We start from the raw sequence: 27,264 nt of genomic DNA, 5'->3' as shown, positions 1-27,264 counted from the left end.
GCCAGCCCCTATGTCCCCCCTTCCCACACGCATCGTGGTCGGGGTGTAGGGCTGGAGGAGCCCTTGGGCTCAGAAACTCCTTCCTTTGCAGCCCGGCCTGGGTGGCCTGAAAGCAGCAGCAGCTGCTGGCTGGGCACTCAGCTCTGAAGGCAGTGCTACCACTAGCAGCAGTGCAGAAGTAAGGGGAGCATCCCAAACCATCTACAGCAGCATGAAATGATCCAGCCAAAAAAATGAAGAAAGTGGTAAGAAAATATGATGACACATAGTTGAAATTTGGATTCTCCTTTACTGGATTGGCTGAGTACCCATGTGTTCTATGCTGCGAAACATTAGAGAATGAGTGTTTGAAGCCATCAAAACTTGAGCATCACCAGAAGCAAAAAACACTGTACATTGCAGAATAAACCACTCGAGTTTTTTGTGATTGAAAAAAGAAAAGAACTGAGTAAACAGAGATCAGTACTGGAGAAAACCACAATGCAAATAGAAAAGAGCTTAAAAGCATCCCACTTGGTTGTACTGAGAATTGCAAACCTCACTCATCTATCAGAGAGGATTTGATTTTACCTTCCATGCAAGATATGTGTTGAGAGGTTCTAGGTGAAGAAGCTGCAAGGAAAACAAGAACGAAAGATCAGTTCATCGATACGATTGGTGATGCCAGTTATTTTGCATTGCAGCTCGATGAAATCACTGATGTAGCAAACAGCTCATGATTTATGTGCAGTTTATACTCAAAAACAAACTGACAGAAGAACTTTTATTCTGCAGAGTTACCAATCTGAACAACTGGTGCTGAGATCTTTCAGTTATTGAATTATTTCATTACCTCCAACTCACCGGAGCAAATGTGTTGCGATATGTACTGATGGAGCGGCTGCTATGACAGGTAAGTGAAGTGGAGTTGTCGTTAGAGTGAGAGAAGTCACTCTGAATTTTACTGCTACCCACTGAGTCAACAGGCACTGCCATCGAAAGAAATGAATGAAGAGCTGCATTATATGATCATGTTATTTAGCAAAGGTGGGCATTTGTCCTGTTTGCTCTTGCCAACTTGATCAGTTGGAAAGAACAAATGGGACAAATGCCCACTTTCATCAAAAAAGTGGGGTGTGGAGGAACATACGGGGAGGGGGTGAACTGTGATGCTAGCCCTGCGAGGGGAGGAGCAGGGTTTGGGTGGGGGACAGGCAGGGCTTGAGCGAGTAGTGACCGCCAGCTGCAGTCTCGCGCGGGGGTGCAGTCAGTGGTTGGGTGAGCAGCGACGCCAGCCCTACATGGGGTGGGGGAGGGCTTGGGCCAGCCCCCAATGTGTGGGAGGGGCCTCAGGCTAGCCCCTTGCGGTGTCTTGTTTCCCTTTTGGGAAATATGATAACCCTAAATATTTGATTCTTTTCTAATTGGCAGAGAATAGGGTTGGGTCTTCATTTACACAGCACAGATATTCAGATTTTGCACTAAAAAAATAGAACACATAAGGTAGTGTGCAAAGCCGGACAACTATTTTGTTTTAAAATCCAATAATAACAGGTTTTTAAACAATTTTGTTGCTTATTGTTCAGTTTTCTACAAAATTGTGGTTTCCCTGTTTGAACACCCCATTTTGATCTCAACATATTTTTAAAGACAGGTTTCAGAGTAACAGCCGTGTTAGTCTGTATTCGCAAAAAGAAAAGGAGTACTTGTGGCACCTTAGAGACTAACCAATTTATTTGAGCATAAGCTTTCCTGAGCTACAGCTCACTTCATTGGATGCATACTGAGGAAAGTGTAGAAGATCTTTTTATATACACACAAAACATGAAAAAATACCTCCTCCCACCCCACTCTCCTGCTGCTAATAGCTTATCTAAAGTGATCACTCTCCTTACAATGTGTATGATAATCAAGTTGGGCCATTTCCAGCACAAATCCAGGTTTTCTCACACACTCTCCCCACACACACACACAAACCCACTCTCCTGCTGGTAATAGCTTATCTAAAGTGACCACTCTCCTTACAATGTGTATGATAATCAAGGTGGGCCATTTACAGCACAAATCCAGGGTTTAACAAGAACGTCTGGGGGGGGTAGGAAAAAACAAGGCGAAATAGGTTACCTTGCATAATGACTTAGCCACTCCCAGTCTCTATTCAAGCCTAAGTTAATTGTATCCAATTTGCAAATGAATTCCAATTCAACAGTTTCTCGCTGGAGTCTGGATTTGAAGTTTTTTTGTTGTAATGTCACAACTTTCATGTCTGTAATCGCGTGACCAGGGAGATTGAAGTGTTCTCCAACTGGTTTATGAATGTTATAATTCTTGACATCTGATTTGTGTCCATTTATTCTTTTACGTAGAGACTGTCCAGTTTGACCAATGTACATGGCAGAGGGGCATTGCTGGCACATGATGGCATATATCACATTGGTGGATGTGCAGGTGAACGAGCCTCTGATAGTGTGGCTGATGTTATTAGGCCCTGTGATGGTGTCCCCTGAATAGAGATGTGGGCACAGTTGGCAACGGGCTTTGTTGCAAGGATAGGTTCCTGGGTTAGTGGTTCTGTTGTGTGGTATGTGGTTGTTGGTGAGTATTTGCTTCAGGTTGGGGGGCTGTCTGTAGGCAAGGACTGGCCTGTCTCCCAAGGTTTGTGAGAGTGTTGGGTCATCCTTCAGGATAGGTTGTAGATCCTTAATAATGCGTTGGAGGGGTTTTAGTTGGGGGCTGAAGGTGATGGCTAGTGGCGTTCTGTTATTTTCTTTGTTAGGCCTGTCCTGTAGTAGGAGACTTCTGAGCCAGAAGAGTTCCCAGAGAGCAGATTAGACATACCAACTGAGGCCACCCCACTTAGGTCTCAAGCCTCAAGCTGTCACCTTTCTTAGGTGTCCTGTATTACTCTCCCTCTAGATGGGGCTAGAATTCCTCCTGCAAATTCATTTAGCAAGTCTGAATTTACTTCAGCTCCTGCCATCCTGTTACCTAAGGGGTAATGGCACAGTTAACCAGTGACTAGCCCGCTCTCACAAGAAAAAGTACTATTTATTCAGGAGAAAAGCATTTCAGAGAAAACATATCTTAAAAACCAGAAACAGCTTATACACAGGCCTGGCTTACAAGCTAACACCCATTTTCCACATGGAGGGCCTGAGAGCAGCAAAATACTTTGAACCCTTCCCTCTTGGTCAAACTCTAACAAAAATGGATGAAATCCAAATCCTCACTACAGTTACTTCTATTTGATTTACATAACTCCCAGTCTGTCAAAGCATCCCTGGAGAGAAAATCCACTCCTGGTTGTAGCTGTTCCCTGGGCTATGTCATATTGTGTTGATTTGGCTCTGAGGAGATGGCCCTTGATGATAATAACAAGAAGAAGAGAAGGTAGAAGCTGGGGAGCAGAGAGGACATGGGAGGATGAAATAAATTTCTTTGATGCCCTTTCTGTTGTAGAATTAAATTATGAACAGGATGAAGATTTTTCCACATAAGAAATTCATTGCAGACACAGAACAATTCTCTTTCCCAGAAGACCACCCTAATGGCTTACTTATTACAAACCTTGATGTCTTGCTATTGGAAGACACATGATAAATTTCTGTCTGAACCATAGACACAGTTTGATTTCTATATTTGGAAGGGTGGAGGGCTTAATACCATCAATAATAGGTATAGGTCCAATTTCTGGATTTACCGATTGTTAATGGTACTTAAATTACAGTGTACCTGAAGTCACAGTTTACATTCATTATTTAATCACCCTTAATTTTTTGTTTCAACTTAATTATTTGACGTTTACCAGTTACCACTTAAAAATCAATATTATCATAAAAACAAATGCTTGAATAAACAGAAATGAGCAATTTCATGTAACGATGAATCATGTCTCCCTGGTTTTAGAGATACATAAACATTGTTTTAATATAGAAATACTGTATTTACCTTAATGTGGATGCAATCATATTTCCCTTCGGTTGGCATAAATGTCCACAATGTTTTCTGGAATCAGCTTTGCAGTTAAATTGGCTTCTATGTGAAGAGCCAGTGAAAAAAATCTTCCTTCTCTCATGGTTGAATGAAATCACTTTCTAATCTGTCTCATTGCAGAAAAGCTTCATTCCGATGTGGCCATCCCGACTGGCAATGTGAGAGCTAACTGAATGAGTTGGTAATAGTTTTGGGTACATAATCTGAGACATTTCTTCCTGAAGTCTTTGACAGGTAACCGGAGATTCCGTAGTTGTAAGAATGTCCATTTCTCCAGCTGCAAGGTGAGGATTTATGTTGAGTGGGTCTGCATATTTCTGCAAGAGTGGATGAATGCCATTTTTCTCCCACCTTAAACACTGTGTCACGCACTTCAGGAATTTCCTTTGATTCTTTTGAGAATCGTCTCTCTAACTGCAGTTATGGCATCCAAAACAGGAAGGTACAACTGCTGATGCCACCTGTTTTTTTCAGGTGCAGTTACAGTTTTCGGCGTTTCACGTGCATTTATTGCCTCTTCTACATGCTCTCTTTGACCCAAAGTTATTGGGACAATAAAGTCCCTAAGAGCTGCCCAGGCTTTTACTACTTTTGCTTTTTGACGAGTGAAGTGTGTCTTCATCTGGCACTGCACTATTATGGTCTGGACAGTATTCTGTCATTTCTTTCCACATTTCATTCCAGCCTCCTTCACTTCTGAGTTTCTCAAAGTACCCTTTCATTTTCTCTCTGATAGGCATCAATGCCTTGAAGTCCTTTGTGAGCGACATGAACTTTCGTAATATGTTGAAAGATAAGCAAGCATGCAATAAATTAAACTCCAGGCATGTGATGATAAAGGCTGTTGGCTCCCACAGACCTCTTTTTGCCTTGTTCGCTCAGATCTTGTAGACACTGCATGATGGCAGTGTATTGTGTTTTTACTGCAAACACACTTCTCCACTTACATGCCCAACACATATCACTGGGCTGCATGATCTCTTAATGTTTAAGACCTGGAGCAGTGTGCATGTCGAGAAAACTCTGGTGATTGTTTGGCTCCACAAAGACTGGATACAATTGCTCAAGTACATTTAAAAAGGCCCCAGCACTATGACTTACTTTTCAGCACTCCATGAGGACGAGGTTGGCTTTGTGTGCCACGCAATGTAGATACGTTACAAGCAGATCCATCTTTTTTCATTTGCTGCTGAATTCCAGCTATGTGTCTTGACATCACAGAATCACTGTTATAAGATTGAGAAACCATTGGCACATTCTCCAAAGCTGTCTTTATGGTAAGATGCTATTTGCATTTTAGGAAGATGAACAATTGATAAAAGCACAGGAACCTTTCTTTAGTCTCTAGGTTTTCTGTGTATCTGACGCAAACTGAAAGATCTTCTGTCTTAACTAACCCGGCTTCATCTGTAATTATGGGGGTGGGGGCGGGGGATGGGGGAGAACGGTCTTATTCCCTGCCTATACAATTTCTTTGCAAACCAAATCTGCACAAATCTGCAGCACTTCGTTTTCAAATTCAGGGTGTGTGTAATTAAAATAACTTGCCTGCATTTTCTTGAAAGTTTTATCAAGCTTTGAAAAGAAATCTCAAACTTCATGGAAATTCCCTTTCAATTTAGAGTCCTTTCCCTCATCATGCCCTTGAAACAGTAAACCAATTTTCGAACGTAACTTGACAATATCACAAACCTTAGTAAGGTAATACTGGTTTCTCTCAACGGTACTTTTATGGCTTGCCGAAAGCTTGACTGCTACTGATCCAGTTTCTTTGCTATGTTTGAAGCATTGCCACTTTTCCATACTTTTCACATGAACCTGGGAAACAGCATGTTTAGATAATTTTTCAGAGATTTTCTTCCAATCCTGCACATCTTTTTTGATAAATGAACCATCCACATAGCCTGTTTCAGAGTAGATGTGACGGCAGGGAAAGCAGAATACAGCATTTTGTTGAACAGAATATTCAACCCAAGGAAATTTGTTGTAATGGAGAACTGAAAAAGAACAGTTAAAATCAGGCAGATGTGGTTGATTAGGCCCATTGCTTTTTTCTCCAAGATCTGTAGGGACAGTTACGCTTCTCATACCATCTTTAGTAGTATCTGTGCTGAGAGAACCTGTGCTCACTGCACCCAAAGATTCAAGATCCAAAACCGAGGAAGATGGTGGCAGGGCCTGGCCTGGAGGTGTAAAATCCTGCTGTAAATCAGCCACCAGTGGTTCAACTGTCACTTTCACAAAACTATTCCCAATGTCCATTTTAGCTTTTCTTGGGTTTAGAGAGGTCTGGAATCGCAGGTGGGTGGAACTTTTTTTTTTTTTAAATCTGAATAGTAAACGACTGAAAAATAAATCAATGTATACAGTTTGGGGGTGGGGGGAAACTCCCCTTCAGGCCCCCCCCATCTCCGCCCCTGGTCTGAACTATCCATTTCTTCTTTTTGTGGATTTGTGTCACAGTATTAAGATTATTATAGGGACTGCTCTCCCGAAGGCTACCGAATGGTTTGTGATAGCTTAAATTGTAAATTCTTTCTGGCAGAGCCTGTATCCTCAAACACATTTATACAGGCACCTGACCTGTGTGCTATCGCAATATCAATATTAAATAACAATCTATGATTGTTCTAACAATTGAATAACTTTCTGAACATTTCCCCTTTTTTAGCTGAAAGTTTCCATGCTTGCTTTCTGCTGGAAGGTGATTTAGAAGCAAATTGTGAGCAAAATCCCTTCTGCCATTTTGGAATAGTGTGAACATGTACATTTTCCCAGGGGATAACTCAAAGATATAAAAACTGTGAAACTTCAGACTGGCCAGGTAAATTGGCCTTCATAAGCAATAAGTACTTTCCTACAGAGAGCAAAGTTGGGAAGCAGCAGAGGAGCCCTGAAAAAGGGTGGGGGCAGAACTGACTGACTGGATTTGGGCAGTGGGAAGCAGAATTGCTTGGATGTAAGTGCTGAGTTGATCATGAGCAGAACTGTAGCAGGAAGGTTGGATAACCAGCTGGTGTAGTGGTCAGGTTGTGGCTTTATGGTTTCTGCCAGCCTGCTCATCCCAGAGGAGCGGCCAGCTGCATCCTCCATCACCCCACATGCTCTCTGTGACATCCTGTACCTTGGGGGAGTGCCCTGTGAACCCCATATTCCTCATTTGTATATGATTGTGATCTTGCGTATAAAGCAGGCTATGTGAGGTATCAAGGGAAAGGTTATGATCTGCTGAAAGTCATTTTTCCATCCATATATTTATATAATTCATGCATATGAAGTTATGAGAATTGTATTGTATGGTTGTCACTATAACATGCTGTAAGTTGGGGAATGAGCCAGATATTAGCCCCAGAGAGACAACAGCAAGGAAAGTAACCAACATCCGGGCGGGGTGTCAAACAACCCATCAACAGCCATTGTCCAGCAAGGGAGCTACAATTCAATGACACACCTGCATGAGGCCACATCAGGGGAATTGCCCAGACTTGCCTGGGGACTCAGCACTGCCCACGAGATATGCCTAGACTTGTGTTCTACAAGCACATAGGACTGAGGGTATAAAACAGAACACAGGGGGGGCCCATGCTTGGCCTTTCTCTGGCCCCCACCTATGCAATAAGCAACAAGGACACTGAAGACTTGAGACTTCAACAGAGGAGGCTGGCCAAGATTTCAAGGGTGAAATCTGTGTACTATGAACTGCAATATCCAGTGGGATGAGGAAAACTGCTTAATCTAGATGTTGCCTGGTCTAATAGGGTTGAGAGTTTAGATTTTGTGCTTATATTTTATTTTATGTTCATAACCAACTCTGACTTTTGGCCTATCACTTATAATCATATTTGTTTAACTGTTTATCTTTGGCAGTGAGTTTGCCTGAAGTGTGTGGCAAATCTGCACATTTTGCAAAGGCTGGTGAAGCAATTAATAAATTTGCACTGCTCATCTTGAGCAGTGCAACACGGTATATTCCTAAGGTACAGTGCTGGGAGCTGGGGGGATTTGGCTGGTGCCTTTCCCTATGATTTATGAGTGGCTCTGGGAGCATTCATGCAATATAGCCGGGTGTCGGGCTCCACGTGCTGTTGTGCTGAATGATAGCAGCACCTGGAGGCATTTGTTGCTAGTCTCTAGCAAGGCAGTGTGAGAAAAAACCTAGGCTGGAGAGAGTTCAGGGGGCACAGCGGTCCCACAGTCCCAGGATCCCCTTGGGGGGATCCCATCACACTCATTGTTCCCAGGAGCTTCTGTCACTACATAGGAGCTGCGGGGGAGGCAAGGCAGGGGGAGCTGGCCCACCCACTCCACCAGGTCCTGACCTAGGGTCCAACATAGAATCATAGAATAGAGACCTCAGGAGGTCATCTAGTCCATCTCCCTGCTCAAAGCAGGACCAATCCCCAACTAAATCATCCCAGCCAGAGCTTTGTCAGGCCGGGCCTTAAAAACCTCCAAGGATAGAGATTCCACCACCTCCCTAGATAACCCATTCCAGTGCTTCACCACCCTCCTAGTGAAATAGTGTTTCCTGATATCCAGGCTAGACCTCTCCCACTGCAACTTGAGACCATTGCTTCTTGTTCTGTCATCTGACACCACTGAGAACAGCCTAGCTCCATCCTCTTTGGAACCCCCCTTCAGGTAGTTGAAGGCAGTTATCAAATCCCCCCTCATTCTTCTCTTCTGCAGAGTAAATAACCCCAGTTCCCTCAGCTTCTCCTAGTAAGTCATGTGACCCAGCCCCCTAATCATTTTCGTTGCCCTCCGCTGGACTCTGTCCAATTTGTCCACATCTTTTCTGGAGTCAGGGGACCAAAACTGGACGCAATACTCCAGGTGTGGCCTCACCAGTGCTGAATAGAGGGGAATAATCACTTCCCTCGATCTGCTGGCAATGCTCCTACTAATACAGCCCAATATGCTGTTGGCCTTCTTGGCAACAAGGGCAAACTGCTGACTCATATCCAGCTTCTCATCCACTGTAATCCCCGGGTCCTTTTCTGCAGAACTGCTGCTTAGCCAGTTGGTCCCCAGCCCAGTTACTGAGTTACCCAAATTATGTTTTCCCTGGGTCACTTCCTACCAGTCTGGTGCTCCTCAATTTGGGACATGGTCACTGGCTTAGCAGACTCTCCTCAGTCTCTAAGTTTGTTCAATCAATCAATCAATCAATCAATCTCTTTTCGGACTTTAAGCTCCCAAAGGGTGGAGAGTGGAGAAATCCAAGTCCCTGCTGCCAGAACAGCCTGTGCAAAGCTGTTGCCACTCCTGACACAACTCTCGGCATCAGCCTTCCCTCCTGGTGCCACATGCAGCTCATTTCCCACTTTTCTTGGGCTACCAGTGTCCTTTTAAACTGTTCTTCTATTGGGAACGTGCCCTGCACCTGTTGAGAGGTGGGGCCTCCCTAGTCGAGTAGTGCTGTACTCCCAGCCCTGCTTCAGTGTGGGGTTTGTAGGCCCCCTCACACACCTTCCCCATCGAATTCGGCATCACCAAGTCTGCTTGTGTCACAGTAACCCCTCCCCTCCAGACTTGTCCCATAAAAATAAGTCTGCATTTTTATTATCTTTACTGGCTTGATGCTGTACTTCAAAGCAATATCGTTGCAGGGACAAATATCGCCGCATGACTCAGGCATGGTGGTCCTTCCTGGATGGTAGCCATCGGAGGGGCACGTGAGCCATCACTAGCTGGAATGGTCGGCCCACAGGTAGTAATGTAAGGCCTCCACAGCCCCTTTAACCACGAAAGCCTCCTTCTCAATCACCACAGATGTGACTTTTTAGGGAAACAACTTCCTGCTAAGATATAGGGTAGGATGCTCCTCTCTCCACACTTCCTGCCACAGTGCAGCTCCAACTCCGATGTCCAATGTATCTGTAAAATAAAAGGTTTTGAAACATCAGAGTGAAATAAAACACGTTCTTGACCAGCCTTTTTTAATACCCTGGAGGCCTTGTTGCAGGCCTTGGTCCACTGGATCTTCCTCTCTGAGGCATCGTTTACTGGGCCTGTTAAGTGTACGGCTGTCATGGCAAAGCTGGGTGTGAACCGCCTACTGTATCTCACTAGCCCCAGGAGGTGACCTACGTGTTTCTTCGTAGAGAGGATCAGGCATTCTGCCAAGGCTTTTACTTTGCCATCTAATGGATGTTAACTGTCCCCCACCCACCATGTATCCCAGATAGTTCACTTCCCAGTTGTCTAATTGACATTTCACCTGCTTAGCTGTCAGCTTGGTCTCTTAGAGTGCCTGTAGGGCCGCTGTGAGGTGTTTATGTGGTCGTCCCAGGTCCTGCTGTAGATGATGATCTCATTGATATACAGCTCCATACTGACTATGTGGGTGCAATACTGTGACACACTGGGGTCCAATCTAGACCAGTCAGGGGCTGCGTCACCCTTGCCCTGCAACCTTGAGTGCCTTGCTGATAGTATCTCCCACCTAGGTTGCTCACAAAGAGCCTTCTAGCATGCAAGTCACACCCTGAGTGTCTGTGTGTAGCTGCAGCCTGCCAGCCACACTTGGATTACACTCTGGGTCTCAGCAGCCTTAGTTATACTGCAGGGTGACCCCAGCACACTCCCAGTACTGGGTTTTCCCGCAGAAATGTGTGTCTTCTACTGCCCAGCCTCTCCTGGATAGTCCAAATATACTAAGTCAGTTAGTCCTTTAAGGGAATAATACAATAGTTTACCACCTTAAATGGAGTTACCCAGACATTTTAACTTAAACACTCTGGATTAGATAAAAACAAGTTTATTAACTACAAAGAGAGAGATTTTAAGTGAGTACAAGCAATGAGGCATAGGAGTCAGAAATAGTTACAAGAAAAATAAAGGTAAAATGCTTCCTAGTCCCTAACTAAAACAATATTAGATTTAAAGCAAAGTTTCTCACCACGTGCTTCCAAAAGTATTACTGACCAAACTCTTCAGGTCAGACTCCCCCAGAGTCCAACGGTTGCTTCTTTTGTCTTCTCAGGTGCAAAGAGTGAGATGGACAGGAAAAGAGAGGAGAGATCTCTTGGAGTGTTTGTCCCTCTTTTTTATAGTTTCAGTCCGTCTTTGAAAAGCATTTCCAGCTCAGAACCAAGAGACATGGGGTCTGGTGGAGGAAGGAGACCTAGTGCTGTTTTTCTGCTAAGATGCAGATCTCTTTGACCTTTCCCCCACTTTCTTGCCAAAGAATGGCCTCTTGATAAATGACGGCTCATCAGCTTTGTTGACAGCTGGCTGGGGTGTCAGCTTGCCTTTTGTCTTTGAGAAACTGGTTTAGCCTCTCCCCAGACTTATCTGGGAAACACACATCAGTCATGATTTCAGCTTATGTTCATAACTTTACACTTAATGTTGCTACACGCATTATACCATGATGTTACTGATCAGCAAGTTATGATACCTCACAAGACATGCCTTGTACAAAGATTATTAAAATAGTGTGTAGGGTGTGAATACAGGAGTGCATTCCGTCACAAACACCCTGGAACATAACCACAACCCCATGCAGACCAGAGGGCATAGTTCTAAACTGGAATAAGCTCAGAGGCACATAGTAGGCCATCTTCTACCTAAATTCAGAGGCAAGGGGAATCTGCCAATACCCCTTGGTTAGGCTGAAGGTGGATATGTATGTGACAAGTCCCAGCCACTCCAGTAATTCATCCATTTGCTGCATGGGAAAGCCATCTAATTTGGATATTGCATTCACTTTTCAAAAGTCTATGCAGAACCGTGTTGAGTCATCCCATATGGGCATGAACACTATCGGACTTCACCACTCACTACGTGACTCCTCAATGACCCTCAGGGCCAACATGTTTTGTAGCTCTTGTTGCACAGTCTCCCATATTTTTATGGGTAATGGTCTCATACTTTCATGCACTTTCTGGAAGGGTTCAGTCTCTATATGAGGAACACTGGGTGCGTCCTAGCATGGTGCCTCTGAAAACATGAAGGGGAACAAGCTGATGCGTTTGTGTATCTTCTGTTCCTGTTTGGGTCGCAAGCCTTCCCTAATTGATAGAATCGCCATAGCATAAGTGACACTCAGTCTCCCAGTAGGAGTCCTCTGATATGGGCACCCTTATTATGATGATACTTCTGGTCATGTTGCACCTTCAACAAGTTCTCCTTTGAAAACTCACTCAAGGATGTTAGCTTTCCTCTTAATTGTATTACATACTGCACTGAGTTTCATAGATTCATAGATACTAAGGTCAGAAGGGACCATTATGATCATCTAGTCCAACCTCCTGCACAACACAGGCCACAGAATCTCACCCACCCGCTTGTGCGAAAAACCTCTCTATGTCTGAGCTATTGAAGTCCTTAAATCGTGGTTTAAAGACTTCAAGGAGCAGAGAATCCTCCAGCAAGTGACCCGTGCCCCATGCTACATAGGAAGGCAAAAAACCTCCAGGGCCTCTTCCAATCTGCCCTGGAGGAAAATTCCTTCTCGACCCCAAATATGGCGATCAGCTAAACCCTGAGCATATGGGCAAGATTCACCAGCCAGATACTACAGAAAATTTTTCCCTGAGTAACTCAGATCCCACCCCGTCTAACATCCCATCAGGCCTATTTACCATGAATATTTAAAGATGGATTAATTACCAAAATCATGTTATCCCATCATACCATCTCCTCCATAAACTTATCGAGTTTAATCTTAAAGCCAGATAGATCTTTTGCCCCCACTGCTTCCCTTGGAAGGCTATTCCAAAATTTCACTCCTCTGATGGTTAGAAACCTTCGTCTAATTTCAAGTCTAAACTTCCCAATGACCAGTTTATATCCATTTGTTCTTGTGTCCACACTGGTACTGAGCTTAAATAATTCCTTTCCCAATCTGGTATTTATCCTTCCAATATATTTATAGAGAGCAATCATATCTCCCCTCAACCTTCTTTTAGTTAGGCTAAACAAGCCAAGCTCCTTGAGTCTCCTTTCATAAGACAAGTTTTCCATTCCTCGGATCATCCTAGTAGCCCTTCTCTGTACATGTTCCAGTTTCAATTCATCCTTCTTAAAGATGGGAGACCAGAACTGCACACAGTATTCCAGGTGAGGTCTCACCAGTACCTTGTATAACGGTACTAAAACCTCCTTATCTCTACTGGAATTACCTCTCCTGATGCATCCCAAGACTGCATTAGCTTTTTTCACGGCCATATCACGTTGGCGGCTCATAGTCATCCTGTGATCAACCAATACTCCAAGATCCTTCTCCTCCTCCGTTACTTCTAATTGATGCATCCCCAGCTTATAATTAAAATTCTTGTTATTAATCCCTAAATGCATACCCTTACACTTCTCACTATTAAATTTCATCCTATTCCTATTACTCCAGTTTGCAAGGTCATCCAGATCCTCCTGTATGATCCCGGTGCTTCTCTAAATTGGCAATACCTCCCAGCTTTGTATCATCCTCAAACTTTATTAGCACACTCCCACTTTTTGTGCCGAGGTCAGTAATAAAAAGATTAAATAAGATTGGTCTCAAAACTGATCCTTGAGGAACTCCACTGGTAACCTCCCTCCGGCCTGACAGTTCACCTTTCAGTAGGACCCACTGTAGTCTCCCCTTTAACCAATTTCTTATCCACGTTTCAATTTTCATATTGATCCCCATCTTCTCCAATTTAACTAATAATTCCCCATGTGGCACGGTATCAAACGCCTTACTGAAATCTAGGTAAATTAGATTTACTTTGTCACTTTGGATGGGCTATCACCAGCAGGAGAGTGAATTTGTGTGGGGGGGTGGAGGGTGAGAAAACCTGGATTTGTGCTGGAAATGGCCCACCTGATGATCACTTTAGATAAGCTATTACCAGCAGGACAGTGGGGTGGGAGGAGGTATTGTTTCATATTCTCTGTGTATATATATAAAGTCTGCTGCAGTTTCCACGGTATGCATCCGATGAAGTGAGCTGTAGCTCACGAAAGCTCATGCTCAAATAAATTGGTTAGTCTCTAAGGTGCCACAAGTACTCCTTTTCTTTTTGTAGATCCACTGCGTTTCCTTTGTCTAAAAAATCTGTTACTTTCTCAAAGAAAAAAGAAAAGGAGTATTTATGGCACCTTAGAGACTAACAAATTTATTTGAGCATAAGCTTTCGTGAGCTACATGAATACTTTTCTTTTTGCGAATACAGACTAACACGGCTGCTACTCTGAAACCTTTCTCAAAGAAGGAGATCAGGTTGGTTTGGCATGATCTACCATTTGTAAAACCATGTTGTATTTTGTCCCATTTACCATTGACTTCAATATCCTTAACTACTTTCTCCTTCAAAATTTTTTCCAAGACCTTGCATACTACAGATATCAAACTAACAGGCTTGTAGTTACCTGGATCACTTTTTTTCCCTTTCTTAAAAATAGGAACTATGTTAGCAATTCTCCAATCATATGGTACAACCCCTGAGTTTACAGATTCATTAAAAATTCTTGCTAATGGGGTTGCAATTTCGGGTGCCAATTCCTTTAATATTCTTGGATGAAGATTATCTGGGCCCCCCGCTTTAGTCCCATTAAGTTGTTTGAGTTTCGCTTCTACCGCAGATATAGTAATATCTACCTCCATATCCTCATTCCCATTTGTCATGCCACCATTATCCCTAAGATCCTCTTTAGCCTTATTAAAGACTGAGGCAAAGTATTTGTTTAGATATTGGGCCATGCCTAGCTTATCCTTGACCTCCACTCCATCCTCAGTGTTTAGCGGTCCCACTTCTTCTTTGTTTTCTTCTTATTTATATGTCTATCGAACCTTTTACTATTGGTTTTAATTCCCTTTGCAAGGTCCAACTCTACTTGACTTTTAGCCTGTTTCACTTCATCCATACATGTTCTGACCTCAATAAGGTAGCTTTCCTTGCTGATCCCTCCCATCTTCCACTCCCTGTATGCTTTCTGCTTTTTCTTAATCACCTCTCTGAGATGCTTGCTCATCCAGCTTGGTCTACAACTCTTGCCTATGAATTTTTTCCCCTTTCTTGGGATGCAGGCTTCTAATGGCTTCTGCAGCTTTGATTTAAAGTAATCCCAGGCCTCCTCTACCTTTAGATCCATAAGTTCTTCAGTCCAATCCACTTCCCTAACTAATTTCCTTAATTTTTGAAAGTCAGCCCTTTTGAAATCAAAAACCCTAGTTGCAGGTTTATTTTTGTTAATCCTTCCGTTCAGTTTGAACTGAATTAGCTCATGATCACTTGAACCAAGATTATCCCCTACAACTATTTCTTCTATGAGGTCCTCACTACTCTCCAAAACCAAATCTAAAATGGCATCCCCTCTAGTCGGTTCAGCAACTACTTGGTGAAGGAATCCATCAGCTATCGCATCCAGGAAAATCTGAGCCCTATTATTATTACTAGCACTCGTCCTCCAGTCTATATCTGGGAAGTTAAAGTCTCCCATGATCACGCAGTTTCCATTAGTATTTACTTTATTAAAAACATTAAAAAGGGCTCTATCCATATCCAGATTAGGTCCCGGCAGTCTATAGCACACCCCAAGCACGATCCCAGGGGAGGCTCTATTAGTTTTCTTCCCCAATATAATTTTTGCCCAGATGGACTCTGTCTTATCCATTCCATCGCTTCTTATTTCTTTACAGTCTACCTCATCATTGATATACGATGCTACTCCACCACCTTTACCTTTGTTTCGGTCTTTCCTAAACAGCACAGACCCTTCAATACCTGTACTCCAGTCATGACGACTATTCCACCAGGTCTCTGTTATCCCTATAATATCTGGATTCACTTCCTGCACCAGTAGCTCTAGTTCCTCCATTTTGTTACCTAGGCTCCTCGCATTGCTGTACAAACATCTTAATTTTTGCTGTTTGGCCTCGCTCACATTCTGTACCCGATTAGGCGCGGTCATTCTACAGCCAGTATGACCTATTAGACTGGTATCCACACTGCCCTTCCTCCTTATATACATTCTCCTACCCATGGCTGTATCCTTTCTTACTTCGTTTTCTTCCCTCTCAATGCTAAAATCCGGCGTGGAGATTACCTGGACATCTCCCAACCATCTCCCCCAAATTCCTAGTTTAAAGCTCTCTTAATCAGTTGTGCCAGCCTCCATCCTAGAAGTCTATTTCCTTCCCTACTCAGATGAAGTCCATCGTGAGAGAACTGTCCTCTGTCCATGAACGCCTCCCAGTGGCCATACATCCCAAAGCCCTCCTTGTAGCACCACTGCCTAAGCCATCTGTCGATAGTCATAATCTTGTCACACCTTTGTTGCCCTTCTCAAGGAACAGGCAGAATCCCACTAAAGATTACCTGAGCCTCGATTTCCTTAAGTGTCTTCCCCAGCCTAGCATAGTCTCCCTTAATACTTTCCAGCGAGAATCTAGCCGTATCATTTGTTCCCACATGAACGATAATTAGGGGATTCTTTCCCTTTCCCTTTAGGATCCTTTTCAACCTCAGGTCTACGTCCCATATCTTAGCATCTGGAAGACAGCATACCCTTCTATTTTCTGGATCAGCTCTGGTTACAGGCCTGTCTATTCTTCTCAGTAAAGAGTCCCCGATCACATAGACCTGCCTTTTCCTGGTGACAGTGCTATTCTCCAGTCTATCCCCTGTTCCCTCTGGCTGCAAGTTCTTTCCATTCCTATTCTCCCTTGTAATCCTCTTCAACCCATCCTGTATCCTCCTGAGGCTTATATTTGGTGTAGTCTCCATTAACTCTTCCCCTTTTCCTATATGACTAGCCACTCTTCTCTTCTTCCTTGTCCTCCCACCTTCAGTGACTACCTGCTGAGCCCCTTCTTCATTTTCCAACTCTGCAAACCTGTTCTTGAGCTCTGTTTCTCCTTCACTAGCCCGTCTTTTCCTCTGCCTCGTTCTTTTAGTCACATGCTTCCACTGACCACTTTCCTCACCCAGTCTCCCCACAGAATTCCTCAGTCCTGCTTCCATCTGCAAGTCTGAGCTTTTCTCTTCAGATACCTCATGTCTTTGCTCCATAATCTGCTCAAAGTTAATGGACTGTGACTCCTATTGCTCCAATGTTTTGCAAATCAGATCCAATATTCCCAGGGGTTGTTGCCCATATAGTAACTCAAATGGGAGAAATCCCATAGAAGCTTGGGGAACTTCCCAGATGGAGAACAGAAAGGATGGGAGGTTGGAGTTGATCCCAGTAACAAAGATAGGAGGCCACAAACTTCTTTAGCATCTTTTACAAAGTTTTATTAAAATGCTTCACCAGCCTGTCGGTCTGTGCATGGTGAAAGCCCTAAGAAAATTAATTTATCTTTAGCAAATTGCATAGCTCCTTCATTAGCTGTGACATAAAATTGGTTCCCTGGTCAGTGATATTTCTTTAGGAATCTCCACCCGGGCGAATACTTTCATCAATTCAGTGGTGATGGCTGCCACCTTTGTAGAATGGAGGGGTATTGACTCAGAGTAGCATGTAGTATAGTTCATTGGTCACTAAGATATACTGGTGCCCTCCTGTGCTTTTAGTCAATCCCTATTAATCAATCCCTACCCTTTTGAATGGGGTCGCTTCCATGGGAAAGGGTACTAGAGAGGCCGTAGGGACCTTTTTTGGCCTTGCAGACTGACATTTGGGGCATGAAGCACAATAGTCCTGCACTTCCTTGTGGATACCTTTTTTCAGTATTTTTTCCTGCCCATAATGTCCTCCACTTGGGCCTCTCATTGTGTCTTCTGCTCCTCCCTCTTTCCCCTCTAGGGACACCGCTTGTCCTAATCCAAGCAGTTCCCAGAAGAACTTCCAGTCTCACCGACTATCATGGGGTAAGCTAAGTTCGGGGCCACTCCTATGCAAGTAGTATCCGAGCAGTTCTGTATCGATAACTGGCAGTGGTGCAAGTAGAATTCATTTTTTACCGGTGCGCTGCACCAGCTAAACGGGGGGCACGTGACCTCCCCACATGACTCCTTACGTAACCCCGCCCCGAGCCTGGGATCCTGTGCTCTCCTCCTCCCCTCCCCATGATCCATCCCACATTACCCGGGGGGAAGGAGGGGGCTGTGTCCTCCTCCTGCTGCGCCGGAGACTTCTGAACCACAGGGCTCTCCAGAACCTCAGCGGCGAAAGGAAAACTTGGGTCCAATGGGCGTCCCATGCCAGCAGCTCCTCTAGTGCGGCTGTACCGGTACTGCCCCCAGCCCTGTCCTCCAGCGGGCTGCCTACAGACCCCAGACAGGAGATCCTAGACGCAGCTGTGTGCAAGGGCTGGGGGAAGTACAGCTGTGCTGGAGGAGCTGCCGAAGTGGGGCTGCCTGGTGGCCCCACATTCTGTTCCTCCTGTGACTTTCCGGTACAGTGTACAGGCTATAAATATCTTACCGGTACAGCATACTGGACTGTACCGCCCTACTTGCACCACTGATAACTGGACTTGCCTTATGGGTATGGATGTACATCCCAATGGATGCACATCCCCATGTATGCACTGAAGGTATACGGTGGCCAAAGATTCTCCATGACCGCGGCCAGGTGTTCTCTGATCATTGTCTGACTATAGCCCAGGTCTCCTAAGCCTTGGACCCTGACTCCATTACACTGTACCGGAACCACCAGTTTCTCCGAACCCCTCTTCTGGGTTCTGGATTCCACTGTCCAGACCTGTCTGTAGTTACAGTCCATATATGGGCAATCTCATTGAAAATGATCCAGTTGACCGCAGGTGAAGCAGTTGCCTGACTGGGAAGGTGCTTCAACTGTTTGGGCTCCGCCCCCGAATGGTGTTCCCATGTGGGGGCCATCAGGTCACACTGGAACTGCCCTCCTGGCCTCTCTCTCCATGGATAAACTCCTGTGGTCAGTCTCTGCTCAGTTGGTCCCATCCCCTTTGGAGTGGCAGCCAGGATCCTCTTGTGCTTCCCCTCCTTGCTCTCCCCCGCCCCAGTCACCTGAGTTGGCCAGCGTTGAGTTGGGTCCCCTTCTGGTGTTTTGCAGGCAGGCCTGGCGATCAGCAAATAGTTCTCAGTCAACATCACTGCTTCCAACAGGGTCTCCAGTTGATATTGTATTACTCACCTCCAGATGGGAGGATCTGGAGGAATTGCTCTAATATGATCTTCCCCACCATCTGTATTGCTGTCTTTTCCTTGGGCTGGAGCCACTGCCAGAAGTGTTCCTTTAAGGTCTGTACCAATGCCCTAGGTCTGACACCAGGAGCAAATGTGTCTCATTGAAATCTCGGGTGGTGAGCCTCGTTGGAGATGCCAAAAGCATCCAGGATGGCTGTCTTGAGTAGGGAATAACCCTGTGCAGCTACTGTTTCTAGGCTCCAGTATATGGCCTGCACTGTCCCTGTTAAGTATGGAGCAACCAGGACCACCCAGCTCTCCGCTGTCCAACAGGTTGCCCTAGTGACTCTCTTGAATGTCACCAGGAAGGCTTCAGGTTTGTAATCTGGTTCCATTTTTGTCACCCTGATGCTGTGGCTGATGTGGTTCATTAGGGGCTCATTCACCTACACATCTACTAATGTGATATATGCCATCATGTGCCAGCAATGCCCCTCTGCCATGAACGTTGGCCAAACTGGACAGTCTCTACGTAAAAGAATAAATGGACACAAATCAGACATCAGGAATGGTAACATACAAAAGCCAGTAGGAGAACACTTCAATCTCCCTGGACATTCAATAACAGATTTAAAAGTAGCCATCCTTCAATCAAAAAACTTCAAAAACAGATTTCAAAGAGAAAATGCAGAGCTACAATTCATTTGCAAACTTAACACCCTTAATTTGGGCTTGAATAGGGACTGGGAGTGGCTGGCTCACTACAAAAGCAATTTTCCCTCTCTTGGTATTGACGCCTCCTCATTAATTATTGGGAGTGGACCACATCCACCCTGACTGAATTGGCCTTTTCAACACTGGTTCTCCACTTGTAAGGTAACTCTCTTCTCTTCATGTGCCAGTATATTTATGCCTGTATCTGTAATTTTCACTCCATGCATCTGAAGAAGTGGGGTTTTTTACCCACAAAAACTTATGCCCAAATAAATCTGTTAATCTCTTTTAGGGCTTTCAGCTCCTAAAGGGGGTCAGCTAGAGCAGCCTTCACAAACTTGTTGCCATTCCTGACACAATTCTCAGCATCAGCCTTGTTTCCTGGTGCTACATGCATCATTCATCCCCTTTCCCAGAGCTACCAGTGTCCTTTTAACTGTTCTTCTACTGGGAACATGCCAGTATCTGTTGAGGGACAGGGCCTCCCTAGCTCACTAATGCTCCACTCCCAGCCCTGGTTCAGTGTGGGGCCTGTAGACCCCATCACAAGAACTGATTTATTAGACATATTTATGGAAATTAAATAAACATGGGTTTTAGGGAAAGAGGGGCAGTACAAGTATTTGTCAAGGCCTCCTCCTCACTCTTTCTTCAGACCATATGAATGAGAGAACTGAACTGAACTCTGGCCATTCCCCGGACAGCTCTGGAACATAAGGCATGGGGAAGATTTTAATGGTTGATTTGTGTGGGGGGAAGGGAAGTTGAGGGAGAAATGAGGGCTCTTTCCTCACTAACTGCTTTACCTCCAGCTGGTTTAAGAAAACTTAAATATCAAATATCCAGAATAATGTAAAATATAATTAAAATATAAGTGTAGAACACATAAAATGCTATTTTACACATCATTAGCCAACCAATGGAATTCAGTCTTGTAGGAGGTAATCAATGTGCATAATGTGGATGGTCTTTTTTATAAAAGCCTATTAATTTTATGACTAACAAAAACATCTGTAGCTCTGCAAACTAAGGGACCAATGCTACAAAGACTTACGGGATGTAAATTCTTGCAGGATTGGGGCCTAAATAAAAGTAATCCAATCTCATGCTTCAGAGAATAAATTGATAATTTGAGAGGATCAATTAGATTTCTTCCCCAATTCATACAACCTTGAACACTTGGCTAGTTGCATTATGCTAGATGTTAGGAATTTAAGATTTGTAACACTAGTACAGACCATTGATACATCAAGTCTGGATTGGTGCATCCCAGCTATGGTTAATACTTGATAGTTCAGACAAAGAGGAACAAAATGTAAACAAATTATGATGCATCTGGCCAAATGTACAATAGTGAACATTTGCAGTAAAACTGCTTCGACCTTTGTGGTGATGATTTTACACCCCAAAGCATGAGACCTTATTAATCCTGTCTTATACATAATTTATCATACAAAAATATTATTTTTGGCCTTAAAATTATCCAGCTGCTTTTTAAATCTAGCTGTAGTATTTAACTTTCTGATCCCCTCCGGAAGCAATTTTCACAGGCAAATTACACACTGTGCAAAAATGGCTTTTTTTATTTGGTTTTAAATTTTCCTGCCATTAATGTCATATTATGAGACATCATAAAAAGAGGGATTGATAATTTTTTCTAACCCTCAACGTTGTAAGTGGAGTACCTCAATTAAGTCTCTTTAACTTTTCTTTTCCAGTTGAAATAATCCCAGTAATATGCAGAGGCGATGTGATGGATGTGCACACATTGCATGGAGCAGCAAGGGGGTGCACAGGTAGATTGATGTTGTGGGGAGACTGTCTGGGGTGTGCACATGCTGTGGGATGGCAGCATGAGGCTGAAAAGGTGGTTGTGCAAGAACTGCAGCGAAGCAGCATGATAGATATGTGGGCAAGTGTTGTGTGAAGGTTGGGGTGTTGCAGGAATTGGGTGTGTGAGGATAGAGAGCATCACATAGACATTTAGGTACCATAGGGAGGCAGCACGGGAGCGGTGGGTGGACACCATGGGGAAGGCATGAAGTGGGCACAGGCTGGTGCTGTGGGAAGGTATGGACACTACAGAGAGGCTGCATGAGGTGGGCATTATGGAGAAAACAGTATGGGGGATATGGGAGGGGCATTATGAGGTGGAAGGGGGTATGGGTGAATGTTGCTAAGAGGTTTGGGTGCTATGGGTAGGCAGCATGGTGCATCGTGTCACACCAGTGAGATGGGGTGTGGGTGCTACGGGGAGGCAGCCTGCGGGCAAGAGATTTGGCTCTACAGGGAAGCAGCATGTGAAGGGTATGGGCAGACAGGGCAATGGGGAAGCAGTGTTGCGGCCTATTGCACCAGTATTATAGGTGAGCAGCATGGAGCAGAGGGCTGTACTCCAGGTCTTCCAAGGCAACAAAAGTCTAGCTTGATGCTCTCTGTAAAAGTTGGTGGGTGTTGCACTCTGTTGTACCAGAGCTATGGGTCTGTGGGCCTGGGTTGGCAGGGGGAGAGTATGCACTGCCCCTATGGGGACACACGGGTGGCAGGCTGGAAGAGGAGACAATGGGGTGCTTCCCCCTGTTGCAGTGGTCCTATAGAAGGCGGGCACACAGCACAGGGTCAGGGGCCAGTGCAGGGAGGTAGTGTTTGAGGGGTGCATATGCTTGGCAGGTGCTGTTGCACCAGTGGGACAGCAGAGGTGCCCATCCTATGTGGCTCCAGGGGATAGGTCCCTGGATAATTTAGTAGGACCAGAGGGGAGGGGTTAATTTACGTGTTTATTTACATATATTTGCATCCTTTCCTCCCACAGCTAGGAGCCTCTTGGCAACTCAGGCTCAGTTCGCCTCTTTCCGGCACCGCTCGTGTCTTTACGGGTGCGGCGAGGAGGGGCGTGCCTGTGCGCGGTGACGCAGAACGCAGGCTCCGCCCCCGCCCCGCCCCCATGGTCCCTGGAAAAGAGAAGAGAAAAAAAAACTTTTTTTTTTAATTGAGGAATCAACAGCCGCCATCTTGTCGCGGAGCCGGAGCGCGGCGCGGGCGGGAGCGGGGCCGGGCCGGGCCGGGCCAGGGCAGCGGGGCCGCCCGCCGGAGCACGGGCAGCCGCACGGAGCGCCGCGGAGGGGCAGACGGGCTCGGCCAGCGGGGCAGCGTCAGCCGGGGGGCGAGCCGGGCGCCGCCGCCGCCGGGAACGAGAGCAGTGGCCGCCGCGGCCGCCGCGCTGCGCTCATTGTTTTTCTTGCCGGCGGTGGCGGCTGCTCCTGGGCGGGCGGGGGTCGAGGGGCCGAGTGAGGGCCCGGCGCGGGGCCGGGGCGAGTCCCCCGCTCGGAGGGGAGGGGACGGGACGGGACGGGGCGCGGAGGAGCGGGGTGGGGGGGCGCTATGCTCCCTGAGTGACTGACTGAGCCGCCATCCGGGCACCTCCTCGCTCGGCAGGGAGGGGGAGCGGCCGGGAGGAGCGAGCCAGGCAGGGCGGGGGCGCTGGGCTCTCTCCCCACCCCGTCCCGAGCCCTCCTCCCTGCGGCCTGCTGCGGCGGCGGCCCGGCCCGGGCATGGGGCAGCGGGGGCCGCCGCCGGCCGAGCACTAAGCGGCGCTGTTGCTCGGCCGAGTTTTCCTGGGCGCTCCGCGCGGAGTCTCTGCTGGCGGCTGCCCGAGGCCGGGAGCGCAGGATCCGGGCGGCCCCGGCGGGCGGCGCGGGGCTGGAGCTGTGACCGCCGAGCCGGCTACCATGGCGGAGAACTTACTGGACGGGCCGCCCAACCCCAAGCGAGCCAAGCTCAACTCGCCGGGCTTCTCCGCCAGCGACAGCACAGGTGAGGGGGCCGGAGGCGGGCAGCCCGGACCCGGAGCTCGCAGCTCCCCTCCCTCGGAACCGGGCAGGGGGCGGCTTTATGGGGGCGGCTTCTCGCCTAGGAGATCGGGAGAAACGAGCTTCCCCGCGGAACCGGCCGGTAGCCCCTCGCTGTCCGGGGTGACTCGCACCTAGCGGGGTCCCTGCCAGCCGACGGAGCCTGCCCTGCCGGAGGTCTACCGCCTGCACCTGACTCCCGGGGCTCTTCCAGCTGGGTCCATGGCCACTGGGTCGGACCCTGTGTGTAACTTCAGCCCGTAACCACAGATCTGTAAACAGTGAAGGGCTCTAGGGCGTAGTAAGACCTGAGGGAAGCAAAGGGGATTGTTTCAGACTCACCTTGCGCTTGTTTGTGCCTGGTAAACAAGTGTAAGTTAACGATGGAGCCAACCAGAACTTTAAAATTTCTATATTTTTTTCGGACTGAGGCAACATCTTCAAAGGCTTTTTTGGTTTCTCAGGAAAACGTGTGTTCAGAGAGATTTATTCCTGCAGTCTGTGCATGTATAACTTTGTCAAAACCGCATAGTTACCCAGTGTGCTGGAATAGCTCCTATCTGTTCAGAAATGCTGTGTAAATATGTGGGAATCAGTGTGAAGTGGTTCAGAGAAGTAGGTGTTTTTCTTTCACAGTAACTACTTTCAAAAGTTTTGGCTTTGGACAATAGTGTTTTTTTCAGAGCATATGATGTCGTTTTTAAACACACTGGATCAGCGTATTTTATGAGCTGTCAAATTTCCTCCCTTAAAATATAATTCTGTGCAGTACACATGCATTTCTTTTGTGCACTTTTGTGTGTGCATCCAGTTTCATCCTTGAATGTATTATCACAACCCTGTTCTTAACTAAAAACTGGGTTTAGTAAATGGTTGACTCAGTCTGCTCTGAGCAATTTTCCTTAAAAAAAAAAAAGTGCATATTTTGTTAAGCATTTCAGTTGTATGGTACATTATCTTGTATATATGAAAACACCCCAAGTAGTGTTGTAATGTTTACACATTAATGTGGTGTAAATTTGACAGTAGGTTGTCTTACAGCCATCCTTACTGTTTCTCTGAGTCTTTCTCATAACAGGTGGGGAGCAGAGGAACACCTGAAAAAGAAAATGTACAAAAATTGGCAAAAGAACTCTAGGTCAGGTGTAGTACTTAGCCATTTTAACTCTTTTTTGGAACTGACTGGAGTTGACAGTGAATGACAATACCCATTGCTGTGAAATGCACCATGTAAACTAAAAAAATTGAAATAATTTTTTCTGATCTTTCATATAGTCACTTTAGGTTTTTAACAATGGTAGGTAAAAGATTTTGAAGGTAATAATTTTGGATGTTTTAATTTTAAAGAGAGAGAATGTCCCAGTTTTGCAAACTTACTTATGCATATGGGTAGTCTCCGTGAACTCAAGGGAATCACTCCAGTAGATAACCTTAAGCATGTGCAAAAGTGTTTGTGGAGTTAGGTCCTTGGTCAATAGAAAAATGACAGTGTCAGAGCAAGTACTACAGGTCTGACAAGTAGGAATATCTCACTAGGCACAATGTCTAAAATAACTTTAAAGATAAAAATTAAGATTAAAAAAGTTGCAGGTAGCATTGGTTTTGTTGTTGATCTTAAGTATATTGAAAGTGCTTTTTCCAATTGAATGTTTTTATATTTGTTGCCACTACTAGTAGGCAATACAAATTGTTAGGGTTCTTATGTAAAATATTACTCAAAACTCTGAACTTAAAATGGGATTTTCTTGCCTGTTGGTTTAATAACAAAGTTGCATTACAACCATGAAAATTGCCTTTGACCAGTTGCTCCGGTTGATAGGTTTGAGTGATGTGCCCTCAAAATCAGCAGGCTGTTATGTTCTGCTATTGAATGATGAATAAAGCCTCAGTCCTGCAAATGCTTACAGACATGCTTGCTTTTAGTATTGTGAGTAGTCCCATTGGACTAAACGTTTGATGAAAATACCATTAATTATAGCTAAGTTCTTCCTTGTTTCCCTTTCACATGCTGCTTTCTGTAGCAGTTAGTAGATTTAAGCAACCCATTTTCTGGGTAAATATTACCTGTTAACTTCAATCTTTCTTGTAGAAACAGTTTTCCTTGAGATTAGAATATGCAGAATTTTGGTTCTTTCCATTTGTTCTAGGGTGATGTAAGAATTGTTTGAGGCAAATGTTCCTTGGTGTATTGGAGTAATGTTTGCGTGATTGAAGTTAGTTAGAAGGCTTATGAACTTTTTTGTTAATGTCATAGTTCTGTACATTTTTAAATTACACTTTCATTTAGCATTTTATTAGCAGTAGAAAATCAAGGTATATTGATAGAATTAATACAGTGTATATGTCATAAGTCAGTATTTTAGTTGGATTACTAAGGTGCTTGTGTTCTTACAACAGCAACACTGTACACTAATCAAAGCTAGTTACTGGGAATACAGCTAGCTGCCCACTAGTTGACCAGTTTCACCCACATAACTAAGCTAATGAGTAAAATATCCATGGGAAAGGGTTTTCATTTATCAACCTAACCAGGAGGAAGGATCAATGTGTTTTGTTTCTGTATAATTATTTCTTTCTTAAATACTAAGTGACTTTCTTGTTGCACAACTTTAAGCATTTAACTCTTGTTTCATCTCGTATTTATTTCATAACAGCTAAGTTGCAGCCTCTTTATAAAAATATTTAATGTAAAATAGGTTTATGGTAACTGGTAATTTTAATCTTTAAGGGCCATAATCATTTAGTTTGTTGTCAGTATTCACATTTTGTCATGATGTACAGTAGACCATCCAGATTTTTAAATTAACGTCTCTGGAGCCAATGCATGCTGTGTGGGAACTGATGATATATTAATTAGTAGCATTTTATCTAAAGATGTAGCAAAATGGGCATCCTTTAAGATACCTAAAGGAGCCAATATAATGTGGCTGCTGTGATTTTTACTACTGTATGCTATGGTGCAAACAAGGGAATGCATCTGTATTTGTTAAATGCCTTGCAAACTTTTGGTGCTGTAGAAATATATTATTTTCAAGAACTAACAGTGGTAGTCATTCAAATTGTTTTATTTTATAGTCTTTACAATTTTAAATGTTTATAAAATTGTACACTCACATGATTTAGGGAAGTTAGGGTGGCTGAGTTGTTAAGCTGCAGTTTTAACATTGAGTTGCCTGGTGTTTTTTGCAACTTCAAATTGTGTACTGATTGATTAATTAGCATGTCTGTTTCTTAAACATCTGTACAAGTAGTTGTGACAATTAATGAAGTTTATGACTGTCCAGTGTATGTTTTAAACATAAATATTTTAAAATATTTTGAATTATTTAAAATAGAAAAAATTTACCTTGATATGAATTAATCTGCATAATTTAAAAATTGTTAGCTGTATTTCTTACTCACTATATTTTTAACTAAAACAGTTTTAAGAAGTTAAACTATACATGTATACTCATTTTACTTTGACCTTTTTTCTGCACTATACCCAAGAAATATGGTTATGCACTTCAGGTATCATTTCTTTCAGTTTAAAAGAAGTTAGTTTAATAAAAATCATCCAGATTTTACGGCCCTGAAATATTAAAGATAATACCTTCTATTTAAATTGACAGACAATGGGAGTAAATATTCATGTATCTAATTGTGAATTCATATGACTTTACAAAGTGGTTTAAACCTATCTCCAT

At 44.5% G+C, this 27,264-nt stretch overlaps 1 protein-coding gene and 1 long non-coding RNA gene across 9 annotated transcripts in view; one reads left to right on the top strand and one right to left on the bottom strand.

Annotated features, from left to right (window-relative positions):
• Window positions 1-17,711: 17,711 nt before the first annotated feature.
• On the bottom strand, window positions 17,712-23,203 carry LOC140918423 (uncharacterized). The gene is made up of 2 exons (XR_012161183.1): window positions 22,516-23,203; window positions 17,712-19,544 (listed from the first exon to the last, which is right to left on the bottom strand). It is a non-coding gene; the product is annotated as an uncharacterized lncRNA (long non-coding RNA).
• The window catches only part of CREBBP (CREB binding protein), a 191,712-nt gene continuing 187,553 nt past the window's right edge, over window positions 23,106-27,264 (top strand). For 6 of the 8 annotated variants that reach the window (XM_073362774.1, XM_073362776.1, XM_073362779.1 and 3 more), the window contains exon 1: window positions 23,107-23,543. In XM_073362774.1, the coding sequence (XP_073218875.1) occupies window positions 23,459-23,543 (85 nt within the window). In that variant the 5' untranslated portion in view covers window positions 23,107-23,458. Of the gene's footprint in view, window positions 23,544-27,264 lie in introns of all 8 variants that reach the window. The other 2 variants (XM_073362777.1, XM_073362778.1) reach the window with 1 other exon arrangement.

This window comes from Lepidochelys kempii, chromosome 10 (assembly GCF_965140265.1).
Source record: "Lepidochelys kempii isolate rLepKem1 chromosome 10, rLepKem1.hap2, whole genome shotgun sequence".
NCBI lineage: Eukaryota > Metazoa > Chordata > Testudines > Cheloniidae > Lepidochelys > Lepidochelys kempii.
The sequence above is the reverse complement of the archived record's forward strand: the minus strand, read 5'-3'. Positions and strand labels throughout refer to the sequence as shown.